Below are 24183 nucleotides of genomic sequence, written 5' to 3' on the forward strand. Positions count from 1 at the left end.
TTTAGAGCTATGAAGAAAGTAGGGCTGCACTAGAAGGGTAGAAGAATGATTAAACAAATTTATCAGAACCAAAGCACAAAAATAAACATCAATATGGTAGAGGAAGATTCCAGAAATAGAAAAATAGTTAGATAAGGATATCCCCTATCTTTGTATAAGGAGTGTTGAAAAGCAAGGTTACAAAACATTCTAACAACCAGATCAATTGAAATTTGCATATCCTATTTTGGGATAATGTAGTGAGACATTTAGTGATGCAAATGTAGTGTCCAGCATAGTTGTGCATGTGCATGGGCTCATGGGGCACATGAAAAATAGGAACTGTGTGTTGTGTCTGTTTGATGTGTCAGTGCATGTGAGGACATCATGACATTCACATTGCAAACTTCAAGGACTGCAGAGCAGTGAGGTGTTATCCAATTTCTGACCGTGGAAGAAGTTAAACTAACGAATATTCATCACCAGATGATGGTTGTATACTGGGGAGACTATGTGTCTGACAATTCAGTGAGAAAGTGGAGTGTCCATCTTCATGAAGGCTAGGAGTGTCTGAGTGATGACCCGAGACCACATCATGCAAGCATGGTAAACACAGCTGAACTCATCAATAAACTGAATGACTTGGTGAGAGGTGATCAGTGTGTCACAATGCTAATGCTGACAGTGATAGTGGGGACCAGTGTTGGAACAAAGTGGTCAATTGTGTATGACAAATTGGGTTACCTGAAGATGTGCACACAGTGGGTTCCAAAGGAGCTCAGTAAACCATAAAAGGAACTGCATATGGCACTAGCACTGTAACACCTATTCTGATATCATGAAGACCTGCATTACTGGAGCAGATTGTCACTGGTGATGAGAGCTGTGTCATCATTGTAAGCTAGATACAAAGCGAAACAGCAAGTGACGGAAGCATGCATCATCACCTCCCCCTAAAAAATTCAAAGCTGTGCTCTCAGCAGGCAAGGTGATGCTCACCATCTTTTTCAACACCTGATGTCCAATATTCATTGAATTCCTTAAGCATGGAAATACTATTAACAATGATGTGTATTGTGAGACACTCCATAGCCTACAAATGTCCATCAAGAGCAAACAGCCAGGGCTCTTCATGGAGGGAGTGATTCTGGTCCACAATAATGTGTGTCCACAGATCTCCAAGGCCACATAAAGTGTAATGGGCCAAGTTCAAGTGGAAGCAGCTTAAGCATCCCACCCCACAGCCTGGACATATCACCCTGTTTGTTTGGTCTACTATAAAAACATCTTGAAGTGAAGAAATTCGACTCAGATGGCAAACTGAAGGATACAGAAGAAGACTGGCTCCTGTCACAGCCACATGAATTCTGTGAACATGTAATCCTTCATCTTATGAAACAGTGGGATAGCTGTGATCAGACTTTTGTGATCAACTTTGTATAAAGACTTCAAATATACTCACAGTGTTGCTTCATCCCTTTTGTTTTGAACACCCCCTCATACTCATTGAGGAAGCGACTCATATCATGAATGAAGGGGAATAAAATTCAATGGTGGAAGGATACATTGTATCAGATTTACTGATGACATCATAATAGTTTCAGAGTCCAAAAAAGACATGAATGGAATGCTGTACATCCTACCAGATACTCTTAAATTAAGTGAACAAATGGAAAATGAAAGTAATGGTACTATAAAAAATATGGAAGAAGTTAAAACCAATTGAAAATTTATGAGATCAGAACTAATCAGGTAAAACAACAGTTATCTCGGTAGTGCCCTGACAAAGGACAATAGGTCCTTAATGGAACTCGAGAGAAGGACTGCATTGGTGAAACAGGCATTACTGATTAAGGAAACATTTTAACTAGTAAAAACATGAATAAAGACTCACAAAGTTCTTTGCAAAATCATCTGTATGGAGTACGCTGCTATATGGGAGTGAAAGTAGAACTATGAGTAAACTGGAAAGGAACTGACTTGAAGCTGCTGGAATATGGATATAGTGGAAAATGGCAACAATTAGCTGAATGGAAAGAAAAACCAACCTAGACGTCTTAAGGGTAATCAATGAAGAGAGTATGTTATTCAAGGAGATGGTTAAGAGAAAAATAAAATTTGATGGACATGTCATACAATACTTCAGTCAATAACATTCTTGAAGGCAAAGTGTCAGGAAAGAAAGTAAGAGGATGGCTAAAAAGAAGTATTTGGAAGACATGGACGAGAGGATAGGCTGTGACAATTACATGGCACTGAAATGAATGGCCAATGACAGAAGAGAATGGCTGCATCAGCAAGGCATTAGCCTTTATAATATGTATGTATGTACAGATATCTGCTGTCTAAATATTAGGACACAATGAGAAATACTATGAGAAAAACTAACAAGTGCATTTGTATCCTCATTTATCAATTATTACAATGGGTTATACATAAACATGTGACCTGGGTAAACCACATTAATCTATGTCACTCTCCTAACTATAGAGTAATTTTCCTAAAATTACTCTATAACCTCCATTGAGTTGCTTAAAAAATGAATCTTGACCTAGTGATCCTGTCATCTGGTTTCCGCATAGACACTAGATCTTGAAAGCATTATTCTAGTACTACCTTCATTCGGGAAACTATTGTCAGCATTCTCACTTTCACTGCAGACTGTAGATCTGCACTATGGGAACATGCTTTGTATAAGTGAATACTGGTGACAGCACGCTTTGGATATGTAAATACTAGTGGTAGCATATTGCACTGCTCCAGTTATGTGATGCACACACTTTCCTTCAGCAGATGCCATGTGCTCATTTCTGTGTAAGCATTGTGCAGGTTCTAGTGCTCTTTGTGGCAAAATTATTGCTTTGCAAACAACTGCATATATAAAAAATAAGAACAGTGAATAAATTTATGTCATGTTTCTGTTTTGGAATTATTTGCACTACTACCTGTTGTTTTAAGCTCTTTAACTGCTTAAATGTCCTGTAAGATCAAACTAAAAAATTGTATACCTGTACTGAGGAAATCACTCAGTAATATTGTGTTTTTGAGAAGAAACAGGCAAAGCTGTTCCTGTACCCAGGACTAATGAAACCATAGTATACTATATATAACATTTTACAGTCCATGTCACCCTCTTATAGATGGATATAAAACAATATAACATGAAACAAAGATGCCTCAAGCATCTTCAACTACAGGTATTTAAAAATACTTCCAGTCTCCTTACAAACAGATCCTCTATTCTCAGTCCTAATTGTAATTGCTTATACTGAGAATTCTCCTGCTGCCATAGTCATATGATATCTAACAGAATTTCAGAAGAGAATGAAAGCATGAAAAGCTCATGTTTCTATGAATAAATAGTATTTATTAATATATTTCATTTCTAGCAAGTTGAGAATATTTGGAGTTCTTTCCAATTTGTTTAGAAATAGAGACTTAACAGTTGGACAAACATTTGTATTTATTAACAATTTGTTGAATGAAAAATCTATTATTAATATGTCAATAATGTCTTTAAAATATGGTACTTATCATGACAACCAAAAGGGCAACCACATCATTATTCATGATTCTATATCAAGTTTCTTCAATGTATAATGATATTACAGTTTCAAAATGAAAAAAAAATGCTATATCATTTGTAGAGTAAGTGGAACTTAGTTTCATGAATTTTCTGCAACAAAACTAATGTTCATAATTTTGTCTCCATTAAAGGTGGAAAAAACACTATGAATTACTAAGCCCACATACAGGAGTGTTGAATCTATGTCACAGATTCAAAATGAGTGAAATAAGAAACACTCAAGATAAAATCTGTAGCCCTCATGGGCCTAGTAAGTGATTTTAGGTGCTGTTTTTGATTGGTCTTACAGAAAGAGCAAAGGTTGGTTTTTAATCATTGAATAACAATCATCTCATTGAAATCCACATAATAAAAATTTTATCCTGAAACCTAAATGACATTCATTTGGTTTCCATCACACAACTACTACAGAAGGCACAGTTTAATGGTGTCCCATAGCTACACTATTCATAAACACATGTAATAAACGTTCCAAATAACAACTGTAATCTTCCATGGGCTTTAGAGCTTGGACATGCTGAAGTTTGTATGGATACAGTAATTGTTCATGAAGTACTGGCAAGAAAGAGAGTGACTCAAATTTTTCACTGCTGCTAATAATAAATTACTGATTCCAGGATTTTTTCAGTAAATGTGGCACATGCGACTCCATTTCAAGCAGGCAAATAGAGTAAGGTGTTGCACTGTTCATATATTGGTGTGATAAGGAATCTGTCACCCTAAGACATGGTAAAAGAAGGCTGAACAGTTTATCAGATGGTATACTGCACATCAATACTTTACAGAATAGATGGCATGAACTTACAGACTACTTTAATTTGCTAATCCACAGCAGAAAATCATATCCACAATATCTCTGAAGTAGCTGACTCCCAATGGAAATAAGTGATGTAAAAAGGGAAAAGAAGATGTATTGAACTATTTTTATGTAAAGACAGAACAGTAACAGTAAACATAAGCATAAAGTCATTTATGTAAATAGATCAGACACAGTGATACATACCCGCAGTTGTGGGTAATTTTACTCTGCAATAACACACACTATTATGACTGATATTACAATACCACACTAGTGACTGCAGACAACCTAATGATCACAAGGGAAGAAGACACCCAATAACTGGAACATGTATCTAGATGTAATGCACACTGCTCTAGTATGATGCACCCAACAAGCATTTTCAAGAAATCAGCAGGTCAGAGTCTTATGAGTCTGCTGAGTATCATATGAGAACATCAGATGTCAATCAGCAGCATTACTATAACTGGCTAATGCATTAGACTAAACATCTTCATGTACTATATTTGAATATCATCACTATCTTTTTTTCAAATTTCTAATCTTCTACCAAATTCTTGTATCAATACAATGAATCACATTTCTTCAGGAAGAAACAATAATAATAATTATATTGACTCTGGAACATTTGTCATGGAGTGTAATAAGGAACCAAGGTGAAATGAACATTTAATCATCAATACATTCATGCACACATTACAAATATGGTGTATGTCTATATCTAAATCTACATCTACACCCATGTCTATAATCTGGAAACCACCTTGAGGTGCATAGCAGAGTGTAGATCCGATTGTACCAGTTATTAGGGTTTCTTTCTGTTCCATTCATGTATGCCATGCAGGAAAAATGATTGTGTGAATGCCTCTGTGCATAAAGTAACAATTCTAATCTTGTCTTCGTGATTCCTGTGAGAGTGATAAGTAGGGGGTTGTAATATATTCCTAGAGTATTCATTTAAAACTGGTTCTTGAAACTTTGTTAACAGACTTTCTCAGGATAGTTTATATCTGTCTTCAAGAGTCTTCCAGTTCAGTCCCTTCAGTATCTCTGTGACACTCTCCCACAGATTAACTGGTCACACAAGTGATTATTAAGCAATCTGCTTTGGTGGTTGAGTGCAAATCTACCAATAAAATGAAGTCTACCACATGCTTCACCCACAACTGAGCATATGTGATCATTCCATTTCATATCCCTAAAAAATGTTACATCCAGGTATTTGTATGATTTGGCCAATTCCAATAGTGACTCAATGATATTATAGTCATAGGGTACTAAGTTTTTTCATTGTGTGAAGTGCAAAATTTTATATTTCTGAACTTTGAAGCAATTTGCCAATTTCCTGCTGCTTTGAAATCTTATCCAGATCTGACTGAATATTTATGCAGCTACTTTCAGTTATTACTTCATTATACATAACTGCATCATCTACAAAAAGCCTGATTTTGCTATTAATATTGTCTGCAAGGTCAGTTACATACAACATGAACAGCAAGGGTCCCAACACACTTCCCTAGGGCACATCCAAAGTTACTTCTACATCTGATAATGACTCTCCATCCAAGATAACATGCGGCATCCTCCCTACAAAAAGTTTCTCAATCCAGTCAAAAATTTCAGTTGGTACCCCATATGATCATACTTTTGACAATAAGCATAAGTGTCATACTGAGTCAAATGCTTTCCAGAAATATAGGGAGAGGGTAAGGAGTCATTCAAATCCCGGGAGTGGAAAGACTTACCTTAGGGGGAAAAAAGGACAGGTCTACACTCGCACACACACACATGTCCATCCCCACATACACAGACACAAGCAGACATTTATAAAGGCAAAGTAGTTTGGGCACAGATGTCAGTCGAGGCGGAAGTACAGAGGCAAATAAGTTGTTGAAAGACAGGTGTGGTATGAGCGGCGGCAACTTGAAATTAGCGGAGGTTGAGGCCTGGCAGATATCGAGAAGAGAGGATATACTGAAGGGCGAGTTCTCATCTCCGGAGTTCGGATAGGCTGGTGTTGGTGGGAAGTATCCAGATAACCCGGATGGTGTAACACTGTGCCAAGATGTGGTGGTGGGAGGGTGCATAGGACACGTTTTACACCGGGGGTGGTTACAAGGATAGGAGCCAGAGGGTAGGGAAGGTGGTTTGGGGATTTCATATGGATGAACCAAGAGGTTACGAAGGTTAGGTGGATGGTGGAAAGACACTCTTGGTGGAGTGGGGAGGATTTCATGAAGGATGGATCTCATTTCGGGGCAGGATTTTAGGAAGTCGTATCCCTGTTGGAGAGCCACATTCAGAGTCTGATCCAGTCCCGGGAAGTATCCTGTCACAAGTGGGGCACTTTTAGGGTTCTTCTGTGAGAGGTTCTGGGTTTGAGGGGATGAGGAAGTGGCTATGGTTATTTGCTTCTGTACCAGGTCGGGAGGGTAGTTGCGGGATGCGATAGCTGTTTTCAGGTTGTTGGTGTGATGCTTCAGGGATTCAGGACTGGAGCAGATTCGTTTGCCACGAAGGCGTAGGCTGTAGGGAAGGGACCGTTTGATATGGAATGGGTGGCAGCCGTCATAATGGAGGTACTGTTGCCTGTTGGTGGGTTACCACCACCTACTCCAGTCCTGTAAACCGGAAGGTGTACACGATCAAAGGAAGAGCCCCGTGTGAAAGCACCCACTTGATTTACCAACTGACCTGCCTACACTGTGACGCTTTCTATGTGGGAATGACCAGCAACAAACTGTCCATTCACATGAATGGACACCGGCAGACAGTGTTTGTTGGTAATGAGGATCACCCTGTGGCTAAACATGCCTTGGTGCACGGCCAGCACATCTTGGCACAGTGTTACACCATCCGGGTTATCTGGATACTTCCCACCAACACCAACCTATCCGAACTCTGGAGATGGGAACTCGCCCTTCAGTATATCCTCTCTTCTCGATATCCGCCAGGCCTCAACCTCCGCTAATTTCAAATTTCCGCCGCTCGTACCACACCTGTCTTTCAACAACTTCTTTGCCTCTGTAATTCCGCCTTGACTGACATCTGTGCCCAAACTCTTTGCCTTTACAAATGTCTGCTTGTGTCTGTGTATGTGCGGATGGACATGTGTGTGTGTGCGAGTGTACACCTGTCCTTTTTTCCCCCTAAGGTAAGTTTTTCCACTCCCGGTATTGGAATGACTCCTTACCCTCTCCCTTAAAACCCACATCCTTTCGTCTTTCCCTCTCCTTCCCTCTTTCCTGAAGAAGCAACCGTCGGTTGCAAAAGCTAGAAATTCTGTGTGAGTGTTTTATTTATTGTGCCTATCTACCGGCACTTTCCCGCTTGGTAAGTCTTGGATTTCCCAAGTGGAAGTTTCTTTCTATTTCATTTACATCATCATATATATATATATAATCAACAGCTTCATAACCACATTTGAGAACAGCATTGTACTACAGCAGCATTTCTTCCATCTCAGTATGTACTACAACTGAGCAAAAATGAGCAAAGTCAGTAACCCTTTAGGTGTACGTGTCCCTTCTGAGACTGATGTGTGCCGATTGTACTGTGATGCAGAAAGTCATCAAAACACACTGTTCAAACTGATGATAATGAATAATGAGATGACTGTGCTCACTACCTCAACCAAATGTCTTTCAGCTCCTAATATAGCCAAGTGTTTGAATCACAAATAGTGTGAATTCCTGGACACATGTTTATTGGAGTCGTTTTTCTTGTTTCAATGAATACTACAATATATGATGAGATGAAAGAAATTATCAAGAGAATGAAGGAAGAAAAAAAATTAATAGTCATTGGGGACTGGAATTCAGTAGTAGGAAAAGGAAAAGAAGAGAAAGTAGTCGGGACTATGGATTGGAGGTACGGAATGAAAGAGGAAGCCACCTGGTAGAATTTTGCATAGAGCGTAACTTAATCATAGATAACACTTGGTTCAAGAATCATGAAGGAACATTGTATACATGTAAAAGACCCAGAGACAGTGGAAGGTTTCAGATTGATTATATAATGCTAAGACAGAGATTTAGGAACCAGGTTTTAAATTTTAAGACATTTCCAGGCTCAGATGTGGACTCTGACACAATCTATTGGTTATGAACTTTAGATTAAAACTGAAGAAACTGCAAAAATGTGGGAATTTAAGAAGATGGGACCTGGATAAAATGAAAGAACCAGGGTATGTAGAGAGTTAGAGAGCATTAGGGAATGATTGAGAAGAATGGGGGAAAGAAATACACTAGAAGAAGAATGGGTAGCTTTCAGAGATGAAATAGTGAAGGCAACAAAGGATCAAGTAGGTAAAAAGATGAGGGCTAATAGAAATCCTTGAGTTACAGAAGAGATATTGAATTTAGCTGATGAAATGAGAAAATACAAAAATGAAAGGAAGCAGGAATACAAACATCTCAGAAATGAGATCGATAGGAAGTGAAAAATGGCTAAGCAGGGATGGCTAGAGGACAAATGTAAGGATTCAGAGGTATATATCACTAGCAGTAAGATGGATACTGGCTACAGAAGAATTAAAGAGACCTTTTGAGAAAAGAGAACCACTTGCAAGTGTATCAAGAGCTCAGATGGAAAACCAGTTCTAAGCAAAGAAAGGAAAGCAGAAATGTGGAAGGAGTGTATAGAGGGTCTATACATATGTGATGTACTGGAGGGCAATAATATGGAAATGGAAGAGGTCATAGATGAAGATGAAATGGGAGATATGATACTGTGTGAAGAGTTTGACAGAGCACTGAAAGACCTAAGTTGAAACAAGGCCCCGGGAGTAGACAACATTCCATTAGAATTACTGATAGCCTTCGGAGTGCAAGCACTGACAAAGCTCTACCATCCTGTGAGGAAGATGTATAAGACAGGTGAAATACCCTCAGACTTCAAGAAGAATATAATAATTCCAATCCCAAAGAAAGCAGATGTTGACAGATGTGAAAATTACTGAACTACCAGTTTTATTCATCCCAACTACAAAATACTAACACTGAACTCTTTACAGACAAATGGAAGAACTGATAGAAGCTGACCTCAGGGAAGATCAGTTTCAATTCCATAGAAATCTTGGAACACATGAGGCAATACTGACCCTACGACTTATCTTAGAAGATAAATTAAGAAAAAGCAAACCTATGTTTCTAGCGTTTGTAGACTTAGAGAAAGCTTCTGACATTGTTGACTGGAATACTCTCTTTCAAATTCTGAAGGTGGCAGGGGTCATATACAGGGAGTGAAAAGATATTTACAATTTGTACAGAAACCAAATGGCAGTCAAAAGAGTCAAGGGGCATGAAAGGGAAGCAGTGGTTGGGAAGGGAGTGAGACAGAGTTGTAGCCTATCCCCAATTTTATTCAATCTGTATATTGAGCAAGCAGTAAAGGAAACAAAAGAAAAATTTGGAGCAGGAATTAAAATCCATGGAGAAGAAATAAAAACTGTGAGGTTTGCCGATGACATTGTAATTGTCAGAGACAGCAAATGACCTGGAAGGACAGTTTAATGGAATGGACAGTTCTTGAAAGGAGGATATAAGATGAGCATCAACAAAAGCAAAATGAGGATAATGGCATGTAGTCAAATTATATCAGATGATGTGAGGGAATTAGATTACAAAATGAGACACTTAAAGTTGTAGACGAGTTTTGCTATCAGGGGAGCAAAATAACTGGTGATGGTCAATGTCGAGAGTATATAAAAGGTAGATTGGCAATGACAAGGAAAGCGTTTCTGAAGAAGAGAAATTTGTTAACATCAAGTATAGATTTAAGTGTGAGGAAGTCTTTTCTGAAAGTTTTTGTATGGGGTGTAGCCATGTACAGAAGTGAAACATCGACGATAAATAGTTTAGACAAGAAGAGAATAGAAGCTTTCAAATTGTGGTGCTACAGAAGAATGCTGAAGATTGTATGGGTAGATCACATAACTAATGAGGAGCTACTGAACAGAATTGGGAAGAAGAGGAATTTGTGGCACAACTTGACTAGAAGAGAGGATCGCTTGATAGACATGTTCTGAGGCATCAAGGGATCACCAATTTTGTATTGGAGGGCAGCAGGGAGGGTAAAAATCATAGAGGGAGACCAAGATGTGAATACACTAAGCAGATTCAGAAGGATGTAAGTAGCAGGAGGTACTTGGAGGTGAAGAAGCTTGCACAGGATAGAGTAGCACAGAGAGCTGCATCAAACCAGTCTCTGGATGGAAGACCACAACGACAACATGAAACTATGAGTAACTGATACAAATATATTAATGTTAGCATTCAGATTAATTAAGTCAGAAACATAAACAATAAGTTACATGCTACAACATCTTATGTGTTTAATTTACATAAAAAAGTAAACATTTCAACCATTATTTTCATTTTCAGCAAAATGTTGGATGCTGATATGAGTCCTCTGGGATTTGATACTAAGAAATTATACCGATTTGTATCAGTTAGATTTAAGAAAACATCAACTCAGGTTCAAGAGCAAGCATTGAACTGGCTGCAGGTAATTATTTTTCATTGGTATTATGTGCAAAATATATTTAAATAATTTTGTTTGTAATGTTTTCTGTCTTACAATTCAGGTTCTAACAATGCTAGAAATTGTCATACCTCTGCATCTTCTGTTCTCAATGTTTTCTGATGGAGTAAGGGTCATGAAGGGAGGAACTAAAGAAGAATCTGACAAACAGATGAAGTCATACAAAAATGGAGATACAGGGCGTCACAGTAGCATTTGTAAGTTGTAGCCAGAGATAAACTTAAACACTTATTACATCTTTAATAAATACCTCTGTTCAGTATCAATATTTTTATATTAAACATGATTATCAAGCTATATACTTTCTATGTAATTAGTGGGCTGTATACTTTGTTTTTAAAATTTCCTCATAGATTTTTCTGTGACTTTGAGTGGTTGCTGCATCTTTCAAGATCTGTACCTTGTCTGTGAAAATATGGACTTTGATGTGGTGTGGTGGCTTGAATGCCTCAAGAATATTAGAAATCCTACAGTAGGTTAAACTACATTGGTTGAGGCTGGGGGGTTATCTTCAGAGAGGCCAGACTAAGCTATAGTTCCAAAAGAGTTGTGTTAGCAACAATCTGGATGGCTAACTGTTTTGACCTTGTAACATTAATACATGCAGCTTTGCTATGTTGGTACTGTGAATGGATAAAATCAAGGAAAACTGCAGTCATTATATTTACCAAGGACATACAGCTCATTAGGAGAAACAAATCTAGCATACTACAGATCAGAGCATAAATTATGAGATAAGAGAAACTTTCAGATAGTTAAGGGAGACAAAATGTAATTGTGATTGGAGACTGGAATTTGATAGTAGGAAAATTAAGAGAAGAAAAGTAATTGGAGTAGATGTACTGGAGGAAATGAATGAAAGGAGAAGCTGCTGAGTAGAATTTTACACGGAGCATAATTTAATCACTGCAGAAATTTGGTCTAAAATCATGAAAGAAATTTCTATATGTGAAGGGACCTGGAGACACCAGTAGGTTTCAGGCAAATTATGTAGTGGTAAGACAAAGATTTTGAAATGATATTATGACCTGCAAAACATTTACAGGGGCAGATGTGGACTTAGGCCATAATTTATTTGTAACAAGCTGCATATTAAAACTGATGATATTGGAAAATTTGTTGGAATTACAAGAGATGAGAACTGGATTACTTGAAAGAACCACTAGTTATTGAGATATTGAAAGGGAGCAGTAGGCAATAACTGATCAAAACAGGGGAAAGAATACAATAGAAGATAATTGGATGGCTTTGAGAGATGAAATAGTGAAGACTGCAGAACATAAAATAAGCAATATGGTAATTCACAGTGCAAATCCTTGGTTAACACATGAGATACTGAGTTTGATTGACAAAAGGAGGAAAATGTATTACAGATAACTAAAAATTAATATTGACAGAAAGCATAAAATTTCATAGGCATATATGTCTATGCTACCTATAGCACAACTGAAGACATTTTTGGTGAAAAGAGAAGCAACTGTATGAATATTAACAGCTAAAATGGAAGGCCAGTACTATGAAAGGGAAGAAGAAGAAAAAGAAGAAGATGATGAAGAAGAAGACAGAGATGAAATGGGAGATATGACACCACAAGAAGAATTTTACAGAGCACTGAAAGAAGCACTGTTGGAGAAGACATCATTGCCTCAGAATTATTAACATCATAACAAAACTATTTCACCTAGCATGAAGGCAAAATACCCTGCCCAGCTTCAGTACAGCCACCAGTCAGCTTGTGTTGCAAACTCTGTCCGCACTCACTGCACATGCATGACTTAAAACATTGCACTCAACAAAATAGAATCCCAACATACAAATATAACTTGACATGTTACAATACCTCCACTCAACTCAATCTCATTTAGTGAACAAGATAAGTTAAGAAGCACCAAACTTTATTAGACCCACCTGAAGAGACTTATAAAATTTTGACTAATGAAAATATATACAAATAAAAGTGTAACTTTTTGTGTATTGGCAAGGTCAGCATATGCAGTGCATTCTTCTCATCTTAAAACTAACACACATAAATTATGCTTGTGTAACACTTCATAAATTAATGAAATGACAGGTTCTCACACCAAAACTTACATAATACATAAAAATTAATCTAAACTTGAATGTGTCTGTTTTTGTATGATAAGGTAACTTTTGTATGCAAAAATAACATTTTTTAATAAATGGACACTGCATTAAATTTGAGACTCAGTACCTGTGCTCCAAATGAGCTTATAAAACACACAAAACAATGAGTTTAACAAATATGTTGGCACAATGTGCCCTTTTCAGGTCTTAAAATAATCTTTAGCTGTACTCTGCAGCTTGCTCACAATTGACAACTTACATAACATGATCAAAGCACTTCACAGATTGAATCATTCGAGGTCACAAACAAGTTGCTGTGATTCTTCTTGCAATAGTGAATGTCTTAGTGGAACCAACATTGCTGTAATGTCATCACATCTTGCGAGCCAGACCACATTCTATCATAGAAACAACTGAAACCCAGTGAGGCATTTGATCAAATACTCTGTGTTCCCCATAGATGAGGCTACTAAAAGCCACCCTTGGCAGGCCAAACCCATACAACACAAAATTCATTGTGAGAAAGTAGCAGATAGTTGTGCCAAAACAAAACACTTGGCTGCAGTTTTTTTATTTCAAAGCTGTGAGCTGTGTCTGTACTCTGATAGAACACCAACCACAACAATGCACACATAATAAACTTCATTTCACTTGAAACAGTACCTATGAAATGTAAACAAATGGATGAAACAACATATCAGCTGTCTTTTAACATAAATACAATAAAACAGAACTAACTATTGCACAATAAACTGTCAAGGTAAATTAAAAACCACCTCTGAACACCAAAATTAATTCAGAAAATTAATTATGTCAAATTTACACACACTGAATGAACATATAAAAATTTAACAATGCCGCCCCTCCCCCCCCCCCCCCCCCCCACCTCCCGCCATCAAAAATATCAGTCCACAGATGAACAACATCAATATCCACCACACAAACACACCAAAATAATACCATAGGCTGTTGCTCTTTACTGGATATACAATATCAGTTCCATTATATTACTGTCAGACCCTTTATGACCATCTTCTACTTAATCTTATTAATTACATATGTTTCACTAACTGTGTTATCTATATTTAAACTTGCCACCATTTTCTTCCATGCTTTCTGTTTATTCCATTGTTCAATCCAATGAACCTTTGGTCAAAACAAACATTGCATGAATATTTGGCAATGAAATCTGCTGCCACCAAAATATTCACACACTGCCCAGCGGTGCTGCCAACCTCATCATAACCACTGTCTGCCTAGTGTCATAAAACTCTGCCTGCTCTCACTGCTCGCACATTACTTAAGTGCTGCACTCAGCCTAACAGAATCCCAGTATGCAGGTATGACTATGAATGTTACAACTCCCATAAGGAAACTGGAAATGTATAAATCTTTGTCCATACATGAAGTACCATGAGGCCTATTTAGACATTTTCCTCTAGAGTTCTTAAGACCAAATGACTTTGGTTTGCTCTTGAGAGACTGTATTTGTTTCTGTGTAGTAGGAAATATGTTGAATAAAGTCTTCCAACAAGACCTCTTTTGTATGAACAACATTGTATCTGCTGATTGTGTGTCTCCAAGAAACTGCATCAGTGTCCAGTTGCTTGCAATTGGATTGCTCATTTGGTTCATGGCACTTCATTAAGTACACAGACTGCTCATCACAAGTCAAACTATGATATTACTTCCACTTTTAAACTAGTTAGTACGATTACAGATTCAATTCTGAAAACAGACATGAAATAAGATAATAAAACATTAGCTTCATTTACATCTATTTTATTCCAGTTCTTTTTTATGGCTAGGTCAAGGTAGTGACAGTGCTGTACTCTTCACAAGAAATATAGTATCATTCTAGTGCATTACACTAATAACTCAGTCATACAACAGTATTATAGCAATCATATGCAGCATTATTACACTCATTTCTGTTGGTGTTACTTCAATGTAGCCAACTTCCCCTCTTTTTGGCATGTGTTCCAAACCAGCTTCCTAGACAATTTTCCTTTTAGTGTTTTTCCACTAGAAACTGATAATTTTCCTTTTATTTATATTATTTACATACTTTATTACACTGAGAGTGACAATTGTGTTTTTGGAGTGAGCCATGTCTGTGGCATACAGCAGTGCTCCATTAGACAGTGTGCAAACCAACTGAGTGTGGTTGCTTGTGGTACTGTACATGAATGGATACCATAAGAACTATTATCACTTGGGTAAAAGAATGAAATAAACATAACTATTACACAAGAAACCAAATGTCCAAAAAATTTTGCCACACTTCATGCTTCAGTGTACTTTTCCCTGCTTCATTGCCTCATTGTGCTAGCACCACTTGATAAAGTAATTTGTTGTGGTGGCATGGTTAAATAGACTGGTTGTCATTTGTCTTATTTTTCCCCTACCTGAAATTTGTTCCAGCTCTTGAGCTTTTCTGTGTTGTTTTCAAGCCATTGATGTGTTACAGTATCTAAGTATAAGTAGACATTGGTAAGACATCATACATCATTCCACCAGAAGTATTTAACAACTTGGTAAAATCACTTTGGACATTTCTTCAGATCTTGGTCAACATCTCCCAAAAACACTGTTGGTTACCTCATGTCCATCTGACTCACCGCCACCTTTTTTAATCCATTACTACCCTGACAATGTGAACCACAGGAGGAGTGTACTATTCATACTTGGGTTCCTACCAGTCAAGAATATCACATAGAATCCAGAATAAAATGCCAGTAATGGGAGCAGGGTCACTAACAACAACTGACACTTCACACTGAAAGCATGTATATTGAGCACACATGTAACTTCAGATGAGACTTAACTGCCTTCCTCAGCAGAGATTGCTCCTAATAATATACACATACATAGTTATAGCAAATTCCAGTATTATATCAGTAATTAAGTGAAAGAACGTTTAAAAAGTTACACATGTTAAATGATAAATATCTGCAGGAGATGGGAAGTTAACTAATGACCTGCATGTCACTAGCTGTCAATTATAACTGCTGTACAACAGTATACAAAACAAACAGAGCTCAACAATATTACTAGTATAGTTCAAGGCACATTGACAAGTATTCAAGAACCATCCACTTTTTGTTGTGTGAGTATGTCTATCACATCAAGGATGAAACCAACATATTACACAGTAATGCCATTTTATTCACTTTCTAGCATTTATTCTACATGAACATAACACAGAATTGACACACATTAGCCACCATAAAATGATACACCTTATTTTTTATTTTGCACTGAGTGCATTCCTTGTCTCAAACCATCCACCAGCAATAATCTGCCAACATAGAAGGCAGTCCTTTCGTTTCATATTACACTTCTGTAGTCAAAATGGCTTTAGAGAACATATCACCAACTTCACCCAATATGTCACTACAGCATTCTGTAAACCCTTCCAGAAGTGAAATGTTGCTCCATACAGTCTGATATTCTTTGTCTGTCAATCACTTTTCATTTGTAGTATTTCTTGTTTCGATAAACTTTTCCATTACCTTCTTGAGATATACCAAAACCCTCTTCCCTTCTGTAGTGAAGTGTACTCCAACCTGTTCATGTTCCAGAAGATCTCTGCATTTTGAGTCTACAAATACACATTCCTTTATCTTCAGAGATAAAATGAAAGGGAACTGTTCAGTCAAATATGCAGACCCTGGCTTGATTAATGCATAACATTTCAGAAGTGCTTTATTAAGCCAAGTTAGGTATGAAGTGGTGGAAGTAGTATATCTTCATGAGCATCCAGAATTTCATGTTGCAGTTTTATTTGACACTTTCCACCCACACTCAGGCCATTCCTTTTTCAGATATTAAGAGTTATGGTACTGACTATCCTACTCACAAAGAAAACATGCTTACTTCATGTATCCCATTTGTGTTCCCAATAATACAGCTATTATTTTTAAGTTTCCATGTATCTTCATTTTATTTACATTGTAGTACAATTAATTTAACATATTTTTTGACCTCCAACTCTATTGAAGTTGATGCACACAACAGGAAGACAGGACTTTTGTTTTCATTGCAGAGCAGACCCCCTTGAGACATGTTTTCAGCACATCTATAAAATGTCTGCACTCCTGTGACATAGCCTTAACAATGAAATTTTGTTCAGATTTAATTTTTCCATGATAACTATTGTTACCCTTGCAGCACAGTTCTACTGAAAAGTATACACTTTAGATGAAGGAAACAAGGTAAATTGCAACTATAATTAATTAAGAGTAGTAACAAATATTAAGAAAACAAGCAATTTAAACATAAAAATTAGTTTCATTTCATTTATTTAATGATATTTAACTTTTATCACATTCATACAAAATTGATCCAGAATTCCAGCTGTTGTTTCCAGTTTTGCTATTGAATAGCACTTCCAGTGTGTGAGATGTTGCATTACCAATGTCAACTTTTTGTGCGTAAGTTGTGCATGCATTCCCATTGATACTGTCTTTCCAGCCATGGCTGGTGAATAATATAGAATTGGTAATGAAGGTAATACAGTAATCAGGTCTGCAGTATTTTACTAAATCTATCTATTTGTATTTTTAATTGCTTGAAACTGGTACTGACAATTTATTCCGATAAATTAACATCAGTTTCCCTTAAACCGGAACACCTTTAAATTAACATCAGTTTCCCTTAAACCAGAACACCTTCTCCTAAATCCCAACCATTAGTTAACTTTCCTTCATTTGCTCTTTTTCTTACTTTCCTTTTTATAGAGAGAGGACAAAAATCATCAAAAGATGATATTAGTTAACATTTTTAATGAATAATTCTTTTAACAGCACCAGTTGTGGAAGATGAGTCTGGAAATACATCTGGATTTTCTGATGAAGAATTACCTGCCATGAGACACATGCATTTTGAGACTGATGCAGAACGAAATTTGTCGTGCTGTATTCTGATGCTAGATATCCTTCTTAACCAGGTGAGGATAAATCAATATTAACAGCACTAATTATTCAAAAGATGGTTTTATCATAAGGTATTAGCACAAGAGCATTTAAATATCTTTGACTTGTAATTTTTATGACAGCTATGCTTAAAAACAATATTTTGAACTTACTTTCTCCCATGTGTACATCAATAAATAACCATGACAGTAAAATCAAGGAAATTTGAACTCATATTGAGACAAATGGAAAAATATTTCTTTCTGAACAATGTATAGATGTACGCTGGTGTTCAAAATTAAAGCAACAAATGGATATTTTGTAAGGTTGCATTTATTTTGTCTCAAAACAGCATAAGTAGGTGACAGTAAAGCAGAACCACTGTAAAGAATACAGAATGTAAACAACTGCAACATGCATAACATTATACAAAAATGTTCTTCATTTTTTCCAACTTAATGGATTTGTATACACATTCCAACAACTGGGTTCTGTGCTCCATATGGGGTGCGACCACCACTGGCAGGAACACAAGCCTGATGATGATGGGGCATGCAGTGAATGATGTTACCAATCTTATATTGAGGCAATGACACCTATTCTTCGTGCAGTGCTGCTCGCAGTCTTGGAGAGTGGTTGATGAATGCTGATGTGATGCAAGCCACCTCCCTAGTGCATCCCAGACATGCTCTATGGGATTCAAATCTGAAGAGTGAGCAGGACACACTGTGTGTGCAATATCTTCCATTTCCAAGAAAACATCAACCACTCATGCTCTATAAAGTGGAGCATTATCATCAATCAATACAAAGTCAGGGCCCACAGCACCTTACAACTACAAATGATGTCCCAAAGCAGTTAAACCTTGCCGATTCACCTGTACAGTTTCATTAATAGGGGTTCATGTGGTCAACATAATCCCTGCCAACACCATTAGGGATCCTTCTCAGTATCAGTCTCTTCCCACAATGTTTGGGTCCCAAAATCATGTTCCACATGCTCTCCAGATGTTAATACATTAAGAATAACTCTCCAAACTAAATCGGGTCTCATATGAAAAAACAGCATTGTCCCACTGTTTGACCACTCATGTGTCATGTTGATAACTCCACTCTAAGACATTCCTTCAGTGGAGATGGGTCAGAGGTAGACATACAGCAGGTATCTGACAATAAAGGCCACTCTGCCAAAGCCTTGTGCACACCATTTGCCTTGATACAGCATGTCCAGTGCATGCTGTGAGCTCACATGCCAGTTGCTGTGCAATACTAAGGCAGTACTGTCATGCCCTTACAGCTAAATAATGGTCCTCTCTTCAGAAATTACAATTGGTTGGCTGTGCCCTGGTCTTCAGGACACAGTTTCAGTCTGTATAGACTGTTGTCACATCTGAGAAACAACAAACAGTTCACGCTAAGCCGTTGGGCCACATCAGTTTTTGACTGTTCTGCCTCCTTTCTTTTTCTGGCCCTCCACCTCAGACAGTCTGGTAGGCATCTTCTCTGTGCCATACAGCAATGTCTGTGACTGTATACACAGTGATTGTGGACGCTACCTTATTACAGAAGTGCCATGACATCATCGTTGGCATGGTTCTCCATTGACTAGAATGTCATCTTCGATGCAGAATATGACCGTACAAACATCTGGTTGACAGTTTGTATGATTATATCATGAATTAGACATAGGACAGGGAAGCACCAGTTTATTGCTTTAATTTTGGATGCCAGCATAGATGATTAGGTTTAGTGTGGTAAGCACTGTATAAGATAAGGTTAAGATGTAAGTTCTCCTACTTTATTTATGAGCAGCTACTTACATTTAAACTATGTCCCCATTGCTGCTACTAAATGCAACAGAAATTTATGCTGGGTGTTGCATCTTGTGATACTATAAATTGAAGGGTTAGTAATTATAATAACAATTCTGTCTTGATATTTTGTAAAATCATATATACAATTAAAACTTTTTCACACCCTCATCTCCCTCTCTCCTTCTACAACCATCATTTGGGAAAATGTGTATCTACACGGAATGTTTTATAGACATGGTGCTACGTAGCTTGCATAGGCCTCTGGAACCATATGATGCCTTAAAGTCAAAATCAGGAGCATGGGATTTACTTCTAAAATTTATTATGTTGAACTAGTATGAGACAGGCCTAATGTCCATCTTTGATGACACTGTAAGTATCCTTACGTCACATGGACAATTCTAGTAGGCGCAGAGTGTACTAAACACTGCTGATGTGACATAAGGATATTTACAGGGTGCCACTGAAGATAGCCATGAAGCCCAATACCAGTCTATGAGGACATAGTCAAAAATAATGCCTCAGAATTTTTTGTGTGAAAGCTCTTAAACCTTTTAAAATAAAACAAATGTTATTAACATTCTACATCTTAATCTTCATATTTGTGTTTTTATTCCTTAACATAGTCACCCTGGCATTGCACACATTCTCTCAATAAGAAACTAGTATGTTGATACCATCACTGTAGAATGTTTGACCTTGCTGATGGAGCCACACCCTCATCTCTGCTTCCACTGCTTAATTACTACCAAATTAAAGGCCCAGAAGCTGTTATTTACATTTTGGAAACAGTTAAAAATTGGATGGATCCAAGTTAGGACTGTAAGGAAGATGATTGATGACAGTGAACCCAAAGCATCAGATTGTTGCAGATGCCACAGCACTCATATGTGTGGTCTGGCTTTGCCATGCTGAAGGAGAGTGTGCTCCAGGCGTGGACAAACTCCTCAAATACAAAACTTGATTATATCATGCTGTCTCTCACACACCGGTATACAAGGGTTGACTGAAAAGTAATGCCTCCACCTTCCCAACTCTTTAACAGTTGGTAGCATTGGTGTGCGGCAGGTACTGGCTTGTTCCATAGCCTCTTCTCTGCAGCTCCAGTTGGTGGGAAGCCTTAGTATTGAACGGTTGTATTGTTAAAGTATAAAATATGGAACCCTGCAATGACGGTTGGTCAACGTGATTTAAGCAATGTGCAGTCATTGAATTCTTGGCAGCAGAAGGTGTCACCCCAAAGGAGATTCATCAGAGAATGAAAGCAGTTTATGGTGATTGTTGTGATGTGAGTACTATGTGTCTTCATTTTTGTAACATAAGAGGAGTTCCTCACAAATTTCAAGTCTATGCGCTTTCATTTCAGGAGTCAGCATCCGGGGTACCCATCATGCACAGGTCGTCCAATAGCCAAGCAAAGCAATAATGTGACCCACACATTTATGTGAAATGCTGATTGTGCTAGCAATTTCTCTCTGAGTGATACGACAACCATCCTGAATCAATCTGTCAACATTTTGCTTATGAAACTCAGTGGTTGGTGTGGCACGATGTCCAACTCTTTGTTTGTCATGCAGGTCAGATGTTCCCGCCTCAACATCTTTAAGCTTTCTCACCCAGTGATGCACAGTACTCACATCAACACAATCACCATAAACTGCTTTGATTCTCTGATGAATTCATTTTGGGTGACACCGTCTCCTGTGAAGAATTTAATGTGTGCACGTTGCTTAAATCGCATTGAACAACCATCTGCACAGGGTTCCGTACTTTACACTGTAACAACACAACTGTTCAGTGCTAAGGCTTCCTGCCAACTGGAGCTGTAGAGAAGAGTCTACAGTACAAGCCAGTACCTGCCACATATGAATGCTGCCAACTGTTGAAGAGTTATGAAGATGGAGGCATTACTTTTCAGTCAACCCTCATAGTTATATTACACACTGCCATGTTCCACACTATAATTCAGAGCCCTCTAGTGGCAAATATGTAGATATGAAGAATAAATATGTTTTATTAAAATAACTTTAAGAGTTTTCACATAAAACATTATAGATGTTATGTCTCATCAAGCCCTTGTAACATATTAAATTTTAAAATTAAATCCTATGCATCTGATGGCAACTATTAATCACCATAAAGTTCTTGAGATACATGGAATGTCTTATTTTCAAAACAATTAACAAGGACAACTTTGCAGTAAGTAGCATGATGATAACTTAGCCATAAGACAAACTTGTAATTATATTTTTAATGATTAATTACATTTATGAAAAAGATAGATTGCTGCTCACCATATAGATGACATCTTAAGGTGGAGACAGGCACAACAAAAAGACTTTTTCAGCCAAATTCGTCTTCAGAAGACAAAAAACAACACACGAACATTCACACAAACAGGCACACCTTATGCACACAAGACTGCTATCTCTGGCCCTTCAGGACAGGCTGCTACTATTGCGTGGAATGAAAGCACCAATCAGGAGTGGGGCAGGGCAGGGGTAGGGATATCAAGAGTATGGGGGCGTAAAGAGAAGAGCACTTTCTGGTGGAGCAAGCAGGGACAAAAAGGTGGAAGGACAAGGCTAACAGGGGCAGCATTGGGAGGCTGTGAGGTCCAGTGAGTTGGGGTGGAGATGGGGGATTCGAAGGAAGAGGAGGAACAGAGAGTGGAAAAGACTGGTGAATTCATTGGCAAAGAGTGGCACACAGTGAGGGTGAGGGGACATAAATTAGGAGGAGGTTGTAGGACAAAGGGGACAGAAACTATTGGGTGGAGGGTGGGATGACAATAGGTTATTGTAGGCTAAGGCTAGATAATTTCAAGAATAGAGAATGTGTTGTAAGGATAACTCCAGCTGCGCAGTTCAGAAAAACTGGTGGTAGAGGGGAGGACCCAGATGTCCCCAGTTGTGAGGCAGCCATTAAAATCAACCATGTTATGTTCTGCTGAACATTGTGCCACAGGGTGGTCCACTTTTCTCCTTGCCACAGCTTGTTTGTGACATTCATCCTGGTGAACAGATGGCTGGTAACCATCACAATATAAAAGCTGTGCAATGATTGAAGCAGAGCTGATATATGACAGGGCTGGTTTCACAGATGGCCTGGTCTCTGATGTGGTAGGATAAGCCTATGATGGGGTTGCAATGGGATGTGCTGGATGGATGCATTGGGCAGGTCTTAAATCTTTGTTTTCCTGATGGATACGATCCCTGTGACAAGGGTTGGGATTGGGAGGGGCTTAGGGTTGGACTAGGATGTTGCAGAAGTTCGAGGTTGATGGGTAACAGAACACCACTTTAGGAGTGGGAAGGATCTTCACTAGGATGTCACTCATTTCAGAGCAGGATGATAGATAATCAAAGCCCTGAAGAAGGATGTGGTTCAGTTGTTCCAGTCCAAAGTGGTACTGGGTGTTGAAGGGGGTGCACCTCCGTAGCTGGTGCTTTAGGATGATAGGAGGATTGGGGCTTTGTGGGGATATGGCATGGGAAATCTGTTTCTGGGCTAGGTCTGGGAGCAGTGCCTGTCTGTGCAGGCCTTTGTGAGACCTTCAGCACACTGGGCAAGGGAGTTATTGTCACTGCAGATATGCCATCACTGTGTGGCCAGGCTATTTGAGAGGGATTTTTTGGTGTGGAAGGAATGTAAGCTGTCAAAATGCAGGTATTCTTGTTGGTTTCTGGGTTTAATGTGGACAGAGAAGCAGATGGAGCCATCAGAGAGGAGGAGGTCAGCATCTAGGAAGGTGCACACTGTGTAGAGGAGGACCATGTTAAGTGGATGGGAGAGAAGGTGTTGAGGTTGTGAAGGTACAAAGATAGGGTATCTTGGCCCTGAGTCCAGATGATGAAGATATCATCAATTAACAGAGGTTTGTGGTTTTGGGAAGCTACAAAGCTTTCCTTTACATTTTGAGCAGTTGGTTGGAGCTGTTGGCCAATGACAGCCAAAATTCTTTCAGTGGGGACACAATAACTAGTTATAATGGGGAATCCACAATTATTGACTTTGTGGATTTTGGGGGACATGTATAGAAGTTGGGTGTGTGGGGTGTCATGGATGTGAGGAGGGAAATGGATTCAGATGAAAGGTTCGGGAAAGGACCTAAGGCTTTAAGCAGGGATTTGAGGTTATGCTGGACTTCTGGTGAGAGATTCTGGAAAGGGCCTAAAGCTTTAAGCAGGGACTGGAGGTTACGTTGGACTTCAGGGTTGGGATTACTCTGGCAGAGTTTATATGTGGAGGAGTCAGACAATGGCAGAGGCCATCCACCAGACAGTCACTTCAGTTCAAAATGTCTGTGGTGAGACCCTTGTCTGTAGGTAGGGTGATTGAGTGAGGATGTGTTTTGAGGTTGTGTATGATTGTTCTTTTCTCTGTTAACAAGTTGGTGTCCTTTGGAGGGGACTTGGGAAAGGATGGAGAGGCTAAGTGTCAGGGGTAAGGAATTACTGGA

At 38.4% G+C, this 24183-nt stretch overlaps 1 protein-coding gene across 4 annotated transcripts in view; it reads left to right on the forward strand.

The window, feature by feature from the left end:
• The window catches only part of LOC126297705 (protein unc-79 homolog), an 810295-nt gene that overhangs the window by 185920 nt on the left and 600192 nt on the right, over nucleotides 1-24183 (forward strand). For all 4 annotated transcript variants that reach the window (XM_049988834.1, XM_049988837.1, XM_049988836.1 and 1 more), the window contains exons 12-14: nucleotides 10748-10871; nucleotides 10951-11104; nucleotides 17801-17943. In XM_049988834.1, coding sequence (XP_049844791.1) covers nucleotides 10748-10871; nucleotides 10951-11104; nucleotides 17801-17943 — 421 coding nt within the window. The remainder of the gene's footprint in view (nucleotides 1-10747; nucleotides 10872-10950; nucleotides 11105-17800; nucleotides 17944-24183) is intronic.

The sequence above is a fragment of the Schistocerca gregaria genome, chromosome X (genome assembly GCF_023897955.1).
Source record: "Schistocerca gregaria isolate iqSchGreg1 chromosome X, iqSchGreg1.2, whole genome shotgun sequence".
NCBI classification, from domain to species: Eukaryota; Metazoa; Arthropoda; class Insecta; order Orthoptera; family Acrididae; genus Schistocerca; species Schistocerca gregaria.